Source organism: Salvelinus sp. IW2-2015, linkage group LG13 (genome assembly GCF_002910315.2).
Source record: "Salvelinus sp. IW2-2015 linkage group LG13, ASM291031v2, whole genome shotgun sequence".
NCBI lineage: Eukaryota > Metazoa > Chordata > Actinopteri > Salmoniformes > Salmonidae > Salvelinus > Salvelinus sp. IW2-2015.
The window spans coordinates 42380585-42392830 of record NC_036853.1 but is presented as its reverse complement, the minus strand read 5'-3'; the positions used below and the strand labels follow the sequence as shown (position 1 = coordinate 42392830).

The following is a 12246-nucleotide window of genomic DNA, read 5'->3' as shown; positions in this document are numbered from 1 at the left end:
TGCCTGGCCGGTTCCCCTCTCTCCACTGGGATTCTCTGCCTCTAACCCTATTACAGGTGCCGAGTCACTGGCTTACTGGTGCTCTTTCATGCCGTCCCTAGGAGGGGTACGTCACTTGAGTGGGTTGAGTCACTGACGTGGTCTTCCTGTCTGGGTTGGCGCCCCCCCTTGGGTTGTGCCGTGGCGGAGATCTTTGTGGGCTATACTCGGCCTTGTCTCAGGATGGTAAGTTGGTGGTTGACGATATCCCTCTAGTGGTGTGGGGGCTGTGCTTTGGCAAAGTGGGTGGAGTTATCATCGGATGGGGCCACAGCGCGCCTGCCTGCCTGACCTGTTCACCGGACGTGCTACCTGTCCCAGACCTGCTGTTTTCAACTCTCTAGAGACAGCAGGAGAGGTAGAGATACTCTGAATGTGATCGACTACGAAAAGCCAACTGACATTTACTCCTGAGGTGCTGACCTGTTGCACCCTCGACAACCACTGTGATTATTATTATTTTACCCTGTTGGTCATCTATGAACATTTGAACATCTTGGCCATGTTCTGTTATCTCCACCCAGCACAGCCAGAAGAGGACTGGCCACCCCTCATAGCCTGGTTCCTCTCTAGGTTTCTTCCTAGGTTCTGGCCTTTCTAGGGAGTTTTTCTAAGCCACCGTGTGTCTACACCTGCATTGCTTGCTGTTTGGGGCTTTAGCCTGGGTATCTGTACAGCACTTTGAGATATCAGCTGATGTAAGGGCTTTATAAATACATTTGATTTGAGATGTACGCTCTTCACAGATGAATCCCGGTTTCAACTGTACCAGATGGCAGACAGCATCGTGTGGGCAAGCGGTTTGCTGATGTCAATGTTGTGAACAGAGTGCCCCATGGTGGCGGTGGGGTTCTGGTATGGGCAGGCATAAGCTACGGACAACGGACACAACTGCATTTTATCGATGGCAATTTGAATGCATAGAGATACCGTGATGAGATCCTCAGGTCCATTGTCATGCCATTCATCCGCCATCACCTCATGTTTCAGCATGATAATGCACGGCCCCATGTCACAAGGATCTGTTCCTGGAAGCTGAAAATGTCCTAGTTCTTCCATGGCCTGCATACTCACCAGACATGTCACCCATTGAGCATGTATGTTGGGATGCTCTAGATAGACGTGTACGACAGCGTGTTCCAGTTCCTGCCAATATCCAGCAGAGCCATTGAAGAGGAGTGGGACAACATTCCACAGGCCACAATCAACAGCCTGACCAACTCTACACAAAGGTGTGTCACGCTGCATGAGGCAAATGGTGGTCACACCAGATATTAACCTAACCCTTTTTTAAAGGTCACTAACCCTTTTTTAAAGGTATACGTGACCAACAGATGCATATCTATATTCCCAGTCATGTGAAATCCATAGATTAGGGCCTGAAAATTGTATTTCAATTGACTGATTTCCTTATATGAACTGTAACTCAGTAAATGTTTTGAAATTGTTGCATGTCGCATTTATATTGTTGTTCAGTATATTTTATTCCTGTAAAAGGTATGGAATGTTGCACAAGCCCTGCACTTTTAAAATGGCTGTTTTTCAATGGGAATTTGCATGTTTAGAGCGCCACCATTAGCTATAAGATCTGAGAAAAATAAATGTAAAAAAATATATATATATATTTTGGAACAGTAGTTGGTGACATATTATATCTCAAACCTAGACTTTTAAATCTCTTAGGCACCCCCCCCCCCCACCCACAAAAAAACAGTAAATGTATGTTTTTATTTGGTCTGCTGCATCTTGTAGTCACATTGGGATTCAGATAAAGGTGTCAGAAACACAGTTATTACCTTTCTAACAGTACTAAGCATGGGTTTGTAAGACAGTTTTAAAACCAAAATGTACTTTGAGGGTATTATACAATATTAGGCGTTGTTTAGAAAATTCCACCAGAGTTTAACAGGTTAATGTATGGATCAGCATCAGGCTGAAATCAAAGCGCTAATCAAATCCAGACATTTACAGTCCATCCGTTAAGTATTCAAACCCCTTGACTTTTCCCACATTTTGTTACATTACAACCTTATTTTAAAATTGATTAAATAACAAATAAACACCCCATACTGACAAAGTCAAAACAAGTCTAGAAATTTTTGCAAATGTATAAAAAGAAATAAACAGTAAAACCAGTAGATGTAAAACTGTATATGTAAGGTCCCACAGTTGACAGTGCATTTCAGAGCCAAAACCAAGCCATGAGGTCAAAGGAATAGAGCTCCAAGACAGGATTGTGTCGAGGCACAGATCTGGGGAAGGGTACCAAAACATTTCTGCAGCATTGAAGGTCCCCAAGAACACAGTGGCCTCCATCATTCTTAAATGGAAGAAGTTTGGAACGACCAAGACTCTTTCCTAGAGCCGTCAAACTGAGCAATCGGGGGAGAATGGCCTTGGACAGGGAGGTGACCAACAACATGATGGTCACTCTGACAGAGCTCCAGAGTTCATATGTGGAAAACCTTCCAGAAGGAATCTCTGCAGCTCTCCATCTCAGGCTTTTATGGTAGAGTGGCCAGGGGGAAGCCACTCCTCAGTAAAAAGCACATGCCAGCCCGCTTGGAGTTTGCCAAAAGGCACCTAAAGACTTTCAGAAAATGAGATTCTCTGGTCTGATGAAACCAAATTATACTATTTGTCCTGAATGCCAAGTATCACGTCTGGAGGAAACCTGGCACCATCCCTACGGTGAAGCATGGTGGTGGCAGCATCATGCTGTGGGGATGTTTTTTTACCTTTAGGGACCGGAAGATTAGTCAGGATCAAGGGAAAGATGAACAGAGCAAAGTACAAAGAGATCCTTGATGAAAACCAGCTTCAGAGCGCTCGGGACCTCAGACTGGGAAGGTTCCCCTTCCAACAGGACAACGACCATATAAGCACACAGCCAAGACAAAGCAGGAGTGGCTTCGGAACAAGTCTCTGAATGTCCTTGAGTGGCCCAGCCAGAGCCCGGACTTGAACACGATCGAACATCTCTGGAGAGACCGAAAATAGCTGTGCAGTAACGCTCCCCATCAAACCTGACAGAACTTGAGGATCTGCAGAAAAGAATGGGAGAAACTCCCCAAATACAGGTGTGCAAAGCTTGTAATTGCTGCAAAAGGTGCTTCAACAAAGTACAGAGTAAAGTGTCTAAATACTTATGTAAACGTGATATTTCCTGGGCTTTTTTTGTATAAATTTGCCCCCCAAAATTTAAACCTGTTTTTTCTTTGTCATTATGGGTAGATTGTGTGTAGATTGATGAGGAAAAAAAACGTTATCACCTTTAAAATAAGGCTGTAACGTAACAAAATGTGGAAAAAGTCAAGGGGTCTGAATACTTTCCGAATGCACTTTAGAGAACTGTGTGTAAGTGAAAGTAAAGAGAACACAGACAGAGTGTGAGTTTGTGTCACAGATAGCAAGAGAGAGGTACTCACCATGGAGACATAGTACTGTAGTTCACTCCTCCTTCCGGGGTCAAAGCTAGGGCTGGGGCCAGAGGTGAGGCTGGGACCCCTCTCCGCCCACTGTTGCCTCTCTCCACTCTCAGCTCTCTGTCTTTCTCCCTTATGCTCCTCTTCCTCCGCCACACATCCCCTCAGATCTCCCCCTCTGTCACACAGCTCTTCAAGTCCTGCTGCACAAACACACAGAAAAGTGGCGATGTAGACACAAGCGTAGAGTATATTTAGCTGTGTAGAGAGATTAACCCAGGATGTGTACGATTGTGCTTTTTTGTTCATTTATTTGCGTTGTTTGTAACTTTTTTTTTAACTTATTTTGTACATGTTGCTGCTACCGTCTCTTATGACCAAAAATAACTTCTGGAGATCAGGACTGCGATTACTCACCACGGACTGGCAGAATCCTTTTTTTCCTTTAACGAGTCTGACGAGGCAAACGCGAACGATATACTGCATTATCGTGAACAGGCCCAGATCCCCGTGATTTGCGTGAAGATGAGGTGCAGAAAAAGGGGCCGGAGGGCGGGCTGCCTTCTGAGAATTCGTATGTGATCAAAAAAAAAMCCCACTTCCTTCCATTCTGCTTGCAATCTTTGGACAATAAAAATAGATGACCTACGCGGAAGATGAAACTACCAACGGGACATTCAAGACTGTAATATCTTATGCTTCACAGCAACGTGGCTGAACGAAGACACTATCAACATACAGCTAGCTGGCTGGTTATACGCTGCACCGGCAGGATAGAACAGCGGCGTCTGGTAAGACAAGGGGCGGCGGACTATGAATTTTTGTAAATAACAACTGGTGCACGATATCTAAGGAAGTCTCGAGCTATTGCTCGCCTGAGGTAGAATATCTCATGATAAACTGTAGACCACACTACCTACCTAGAGAGTTTATCTGTATTTTTCGTAGCTGTTTACATACCACCACAGTCAGAGGCTGGCACTAAGACAGCATTGAATGAGCTGTATTCCGCCATAAGCAAACAAGAAAACGCTCACCCAGAGGTGGCGCTCCTAGTAGCAGGGGACTTTAATGCAGGGAAACTTAAAACTGTTTTACCAAATTTCTATCAGCATGTTAAATGTGCAACCAGAGAGAGAAAACAAACAAACTCTGGACCACCTTTACTCCACACACAGACGCATACAAAGCTCTCCCACCATTTGGCAAATCTGACCATAATTCTATCCTCCTGATTCCGGCTTACAAGCAAAAATTAAAGCAGGAAGCACCAATGACTAGATCAATAAAAAAGTGGTCAGATGAGGCAGATGCTAAGCAACAGGACTGTTTTGCTAGCACAGACTGGAATATGTTCCGGGATTCCTCCGATGGCAATGAGGAGTACACCACATCAGTCATTGGCTTCATCAATAAGTGCATCGATGACAGTGACCGTAAGTACATGCCCCAACCAGAAGCCATGGATTACAGGCAACATCCCCACAGAGCTAAAGGCTAGAGCTGCCGCTTTCAAGGCGCGGGACTCTAACCCGGAAGCTTATAACGAATCCCGCTATGCCCTCCGACGAACCATCAATACAGGACTAAGATCGAATCATACTACACCGGCTCTGACGCTCGTCGGATGTGGCAGGGCTTGCAAACCATTATAGACTACAAAAGGGAAGCACAGCCGAGAGCTGCTCAGTGACACAAACCTACCAGACGAGCTAAACTACTTCTATGCTCGCTTTGAGGCAAATAACACTGAAACATGCATGAGAGCATCAGCTGTTCCGGAAGACGCTCTCCTCGGCCGATGTAAGACCTTTAGACAGGTCAACATTCACAAGGTCGCAGGGCCAGACGGATTATCAGGACGTGTACTGCGAGCATGCGCTGACCAACTGGCAAGTGTCTTCACTGACATTTTCAACCTCTCCCTGTCCAAGTCTAATACCAACATGTTTTAAGCAGACCACCATAGTGCCTGTGCCCAAAAACACAAAGGTAACCTGCCTAAATGACTACCGACCCTTAGCACTCACGACTGTAGCCATGAAGTGCTTCGAAAGGCTGGTCATGGCTCACAACATCATTATCCCAGAAACCCTAAATCCACTCCAATTTGCATACCAACCCAAAAGATCCACAGATGATGCAATCTCTACTGCACTCCACACTGCTCTTTCCCACCTGGACAAAAGGAACACCTATGTGAGAATGCTATTCATTGACTACAGCTCAGTGTTCAACACCATAGTGCCCTCAAAGCTCATCAATAAGCTAAGGACCCTGGGACTAAACACCTCCCTCTGCAACTGGATCCTGGACTTCCTGACAGTGGTAAGAGTAGTTAATAACAAATCCGCCTTGCAGATCCTCAACACAGGGGCCCCTCAGGGGTGCGTGCTCAGTCCCCTCCTGTACTCTCTGTTCACTCATGACTGCACGGCCAGGCTAACATGGTCCATGCACACCAAGACAGTCGTGAAGAGGGCACGACAAAACCTATTCACCCTCAGGAGACTGAAAAGATTTGGCATGGGTTCTCAAATCCTCAAAAAGTTCTACAGCTGCACCATCGAGAGCATCCTCACTGGTTGCGTCACTGCCTGGTATGATAACTGCTCGGCCTCCGACCGCAAGGCACTACAGAGGGTATTGCTAATTGCCCAGTACATCACTGGGGACAAGCTTCCTGACATCCAGGACCTCTACACCAGGCGGTGTCAGAGGAAGGCCCTAAAAATGGTCAGACTCCAGCCACCCTAGTCCTAGACTGTTCTCTCTGCTACCGCATGGCAAGCGGTCCCAGAGCGCCAAGTCTAGGTCCAAGAGGCTTCTAAACAGCTTCTACCCCCAAGCCATAAGACTCCTGAACACCTAATCAAATGGCTACCCAGACTATTTGCATTGCCTCCCCCCCTCTGGAACGCTGCTGCTTCTCTCTGTTATTATCTTTGCATAGTCACTTTAATAACTCTACCTACATGTACATTTTACATGTAGGTAGAGTTATTACATGTACACCTCGACACCGGTGCCCCCGCACATTGACATTGACTCTGTACCGGTACCCCCCTGTATATAGTCTCGCTATTGTTATTTTACTGCTGCTCTTTAATTACTTGTTACTTTTATTTCTTATTCTTATCCGTATTTTTTTTAACTGCATTGTTGGTTAGGGGCTCATAAGTAAGCATTTCACTGTAAGGTCTACACCTTTTGTATTCGGAGCATGTGGCTAATAACATTTGATTTCACACTGGTCACACCCAGGGCAGCATTATCGTATATTTAGCTCAGGTTGCAGAAGAGACAATTGTGTTAGTGTGTGTCATTGTGTGTTAGTGTAAGTATATATTTGGCTCTGGTAGTAGAAGGATGAGGGCAGACCAGATTGTGATAGTGTGTGAGTGTGTTGGCATTACTGTACATATTTTTGGCTCTGGTGGCAGGATTCAGGGAGACTGCATAAATCCAATTCCGACATTAACAGATTAGAGGTGAGATGACTATTAGGCTACTGCACAGTCATGTCACACACACCCGAATATGTGAGTGCAATACCTACCAGTGGAGGCTGCTGAGGGGAGGACGGCTCATAATAATGGCTGGAACGGAGCAAATGGAATGGCATCAAACAAGTGGAAATCATGTGTTTGATGTGTTGAATACCATTCCACCTATTCCATTGCAGCTATTACCACGAGCCCGTCCTTCTCAATTAAGGTGCCATCAACCTCCTGTGATACCTACACAATATACATACACACACACACACCTGAGTTTTTGTCAGGTTGGTGGTTTCTGGCTGTGTGTGTGTGTGGTTGGTTCTTCTATCCTTGTGGGTGGGGACCGAAAATCCCCAAAGGTTCCCGCATGGACAATTCTCCCACGTCCCCATGAGGACAAATGCTATTTTAAACTCAGTGGTTAGGTTTAGGATTAAAATTAGGGTTATGCTTACAATGAGGGTTAGGGGTAAGAGGTTTAGGGTTTGGGTTACAGGTTAGGGTAAACAGGATTTTGAATATAAATTCATTTTATGTCCCCACGAGGATAGAAGAACAAAATGTGCAAGTGTGTGTTTGTTTGTGCCTGCGAACATGTGTGTACCCGATTGAAAAAAAAAAGTAAAAATAAAAGGATACTATTTTTGACAATATATCGTATTGTTTGGACTATAATCACAATATAATTTTTGCGCTAGTTGGCTGTACTTGCACCAAAACGCCAGTATTTTTCCTTCATAGCCTGTTCTCCATCTTTTTAAATAGGGAGACAATTTGTTTTCAGCACTTATTTCAATGACTGATCAAAACTTGTTTTCTCATAGCTCTCTTTTGTCCCTCAGCAGCAGACATATGATGAGCAATATGATTGGAACAACGAATCGCAATAAAAATCACAGTACATATTGTATCGGCACCAAAGTATCGTGATCGTATCGTGAGGTCCCTAGCAATTCCCAGCCCTACCGTCATGTTGGTTTCTAGCTGGACGTGCGTGTGTGTGTGGGTACCTGTCATGTTGGTGGTGTCTAGTTGTGGCTCCAGAAGGTTGAAGGAGAGAGTGTGGTTCAGCACGCTGAGGTTTCCACTCTCTTCTCTTCCTGCCCCTCTCTCCCATCTTCTCTCTCTTCCCTCTGTTATCGCTCTTGCTTCACCCTCTCCACTTAATTCTCCTCTCTCTCTGGAGAGTCGGAGGACCACTGCTTGAGCGTCTGGTGAAACAAATATAATAATAATTATACTAACAAAAATATAAAAAGAATAACAAAAGAGAAAGCACTTCTCTCAACTGAGACACTGCAGGACTCTACAGTGCAATCATTATACACACGTTTGGGCCGGTGCAAACCATATTAATGTTTCATGAGCACATTTGCAAAATTATTTTTGAGCTTAGAAATCGCAAAATAAAAGTGACTGACAAAAAAAGATGGCAATGGGGGCTTGTGGATTTGCCACCATTTACCTTGAAAGTGTTGTTTATGTGCGTTTTTCTCAGCATGCAATGTTTGATTTGAATGTAGCCTCACAAGCCAGACATCAACACCGTATCCTTGGGAATAGAGAATCAGTGCTTGATCTCTGGCACCGTTTGAAGGTTTGAGAAGCTAGCACTTTCAGGTTTGAGTGGTCCAATCAGTGAGTTTAACCTTTTGTCAATAGGGGGTGCTGTTAGCACTTTCATTTTTTTGACATTGCCAAATTAAACTGCCTAGTAGTCAATTCTTGCTCGTACAATATGCATATTATTGGATAGAAAACACTCTCTAGTTTCTATAACCGTTGGAATTATGTCTCTGAGTGGAACAGAACTCTATCTACAGCACTTTTCCTGACAGGGAGTGAGATTTCAGAAATCTTGGCCTCTGGTCCCAGGTCAGTTTTAAAGAAGGACGTTGGACCGACTCTTTCCAAGCCTTGGTTTAGCCAGTAATATATCGCGGTCATGTTTTTACTTGTTATAGTGTTAAAACATCATAAGGTAGTTAATTTAAACGCTTTTATAGCAATTTATATCCGTTTAGTGCGATTTTGAGGCATTTATTTGTGACGCCCTTCCATGAGCTGGGCACGTTTCCTGTACATACCGAACGTTATTGGCCATTTCGACGGGACAAGAGACATCTTTCGACCAAAAGACGATTAGACCGAGAAAGGATACATTGCCCAAGATTCTGATGGAAGAACAGCTCATAGTAAGACTATTTATGATGATAAATCGCTGTTCTGTTGAAAATTTTTTAACGCATATATCGCCATTTTGTTATGTGTAGCTTCGCTTTGGCGGACCCGGTATTGCACAGTAAGGATAATTTTAGAAATGTAAGTCAGCGATTGCATTAAGAACTAATTTGTCTTTCGATTCCTGTCAACCCTGTATTTTTTAGTCAAGTTTAGATTAGCTATCGATTAGACTAGATCACTCTCAAAGATAGGCGCCCGACATTTTCAGGCCAGTTTTGCTACTATTCTCATTGTATAACCACGTTTTTTGTGGCTAAATATGCACATTTTCGAACAAACTCTATATGTATGTTGTAATATGATGTTACAGGAGTGTCATCGGAAGAATTCTGAGAAGGTTAGTGAAAAAAATTAATATATTTTGGTGATCATAACGTTATGCTCCCGTTGCCTTGAATTCATGCTGGGGTAACGTTTGCACATGTGGTATGCTAATATAACGATTTATTGTGTTTTCGCTGTAAAACGCTTAGAAAATCTGAAATATTGTCTGAATTCACAAGATCTGTGTCTTTCCATTGCTATGCTTTGTCTATTTTTATGAAATGTTTTATGATGAGTAAATTGGTAATACATGTTGCTGTCTGTATTTATTCTAGTCGAGTTGTGATGGTGGGTGCAATTGTAAACTATGATTTCTACCTGAAATATGCACATTTTTCTAACAAACCCTATCCTTACAAAAATATGTTATCAGACTGTCATCTGATGAGTTTTTTTCTTGTTAGTGGCTATCAATATCTTTATTTGGCCGAATTGGTGATAGCTACTGGTGGAGAGAAAATGGTGGACAAAGAAAAATGGGTTCTTTTGCTAACGTGGTTAGCTAATAGATTTACATATTGTGTCTTCCCTGTAAAACATTTTAAAAATCAGAAATGATTGCTGGATTCACAAGAAGTGGATCTTTCATCTGGTATCTTGGACTTGTGATTGAATGATATTTAGATGCTACTATTTACTTGTGACGCTATGCTAGCTATGCTATTCAGCTTTTTTACTGGTGGGGGGTGCTCCCGGATCCGGGTTTCTGACGCGGTAGAAGTTAAGCAGAGTGGTTTAAAACACAAGGTCTAATCAGTGAGTTTAAGCAGAGTGGTTTAAAACATAAAATGTTCCTATTGATTACCTTGTGCCAAGTGAGCAACTTCCTCCCCCTCCTGCTCTCTCTGCACCATGTGCGTGTCAGCTGCAGCTCTGTACTGTACTGTAATGTGTGAACTAGATGATGGTTCCTGTAGTAGATGTTGGTTCATCCAGTCTTTGGGCTCGTCCCACAGCGAAGGAAGAGAAGACCCTTCTGCCTGCAAAACAAACACACACACACATGTACCTCTGGTGGCTGGCTCAGAAGGCTGTGCCTTGACCATTGAAAAAACGGATGATAGCAAATCAACTACACCACAAGCCTAATTCAAGTGTCCCATAAGCATAGTTTTTGGCATGCTACATCGAACCAACATTAACAGAGGCAGAAAGAAAAAGTGCAAGTCAGTATCTCTCTTAAAAGGAGGTGACATAAATGATCTGTGTGGAAACACTGTTTGAGTGTGAGTATGTGTACCTGTGTACTGAGCAGTCTCAGTGCTTCTGTCCAATGGGAGCGTAGTAAACTCTGCAGTCTGCTCACAAGCTCCTCTCTCTGCCCTTCGAGCCTCCTCCTGCTCTCCTCCAACAAAACAGACTGCTGCTTGGAGTGGGCCAGCCTGACACACACACACAAAAAATGGGCAGAAACCATTACAAGTGCAAAAACCAACCTGGTGTGATAAACTTTCCGTGTGTGTGTGTGTGTGTGTTACCTGGTCTGGTAGTCCTGGGTGAGTGTCAGTGTGTGCTGCTGGTGTTGCTGTAACTGGGAGGAAAGTTCTCTCTCATGGCGAGCACTCAGATCCAGCAGCTGATTCCTGAAAACACACGTCAACACTGTGGAAATGTGTGTGTGTGTTCAAGTTTCAATGTCGCATGCACAAGTACAGTGAAATGCCTTTCTTGCAAACTCAAAACCCAACAATCAATAACAATGTAATACTATAAAAAACACAAGAAATAAGACGAAGTATGAAGAACACAATAAGTAAGTAAATAAGCGTACTATATACAGGGTCAGTTCCAAAAGCATATTTACAATGTGCAGGGATACTGGAGTGATTGAAAGTAGATATGTATAGGGGTAAGGTGACTAGGCAACAGGATATAAGACAAGAGTAGCAGCAGCTTGTATGTGAGTGGGTGTGCGTGTGTGTAGTCACTATAAATGTATGTGCATATTATATGTGAGGGAACAGATGATGGAGTGAGTGTGTAGGGCCCTGTGAGTGCGCACAGACAGTGCAAAAATAAAGTTAATTCAGATAGTCCGTGTAGCTATTTTGTTAGCTATTTATACGTCTTATTGCTTAGGGATAGAAGCTGTTCAAGAACCTGTTGGTGTCAGACTTGTTGCACCGGTACCGCTTGCTATGCAGAAGCAGAGAGAGAGTAGTCTATGGTTTGGGTGGATAGAGTCTTCAGCGATTTTCCGGGCCTTCCTTCCACACTGACTGATATAGATGTCCTGGATGGCAGGGAGCTCGGCCCCAGTGATGTACTGGGCTGTCCGCACAACCCTCTGTAGCGCCATGTGATCAAGGGCGGTGCTGTTGCCATACCAAGCAGTGATACAGCCAGTCAAGATGCTCTCAATGGTACAGCTGTAGAACTTTTTGAGGATTTGAGGGCCCATGCCAAACTTTTTCAACCTCCTGAGGGGGAAGAGGCGCTGCCGGGCCTTCTTCATGACGAGTTTTAATTCTTTAGTGATTTGTACAACGAGGAACTTGAAGTTCTCGACCTGCTCCACTGTCAATGTGGACTACTACGTTTCCTGTAGTCCACGATCAGCTCCTTGGTCTTACTGACGTTAAGGGAGAGGTTGTTGCTCTGGCACCACACTGCCAGGTCACTGACCTACTCCCTATAGGCTGACTTGTTGTTGACGGTGATTAGGCCTACCACCGTCGTGTCGTCAGCAAAGTTGATGATGGTGTTGGAGTCGT

The 12246-nt window shown here is 44.0% G+C and overlaps 1 protein-coding gene across 8 annotated transcripts in view; it reads right to left on the bottom strand.

Annotated features, from left to right (window-relative positions):
• The window catches only part of cntrob (centrobin, centrosomal BRCA2 interacting protein), a 31085-nt gene that overhangs the window by 5716 nt on the left and 13123 nt on the right, over positions 1-12246 (bottom strand). For 7 of the 8 annotated variants that reach the window (XM_023998316.2, XM_023998322.2, XM_023998315.3 and 4 more), the window contains 5 exons: positions 11011-11115; positions 10773-10914; positions 10338-10512; positions 7975-8175; positions 3468-3667 (listed from right to left, as the gene is read on the bottom strand). In XM_023998316.2, the coding sequence (XP_023854084.1) occupies positions 3468-3667; positions 7975-8175; positions 10338-10512; positions 10773-10914; positions 11011-11115 (823 nt within the window). The remainder of the gene's footprint in view (positions 1-3467; positions 3668-7974; positions 8176-10337; positions 10513-10772; positions 10915-11010; positions 11116-12246) is intronic. The other variant, XM_023998318.2, reaches the window with a different exon arrangement.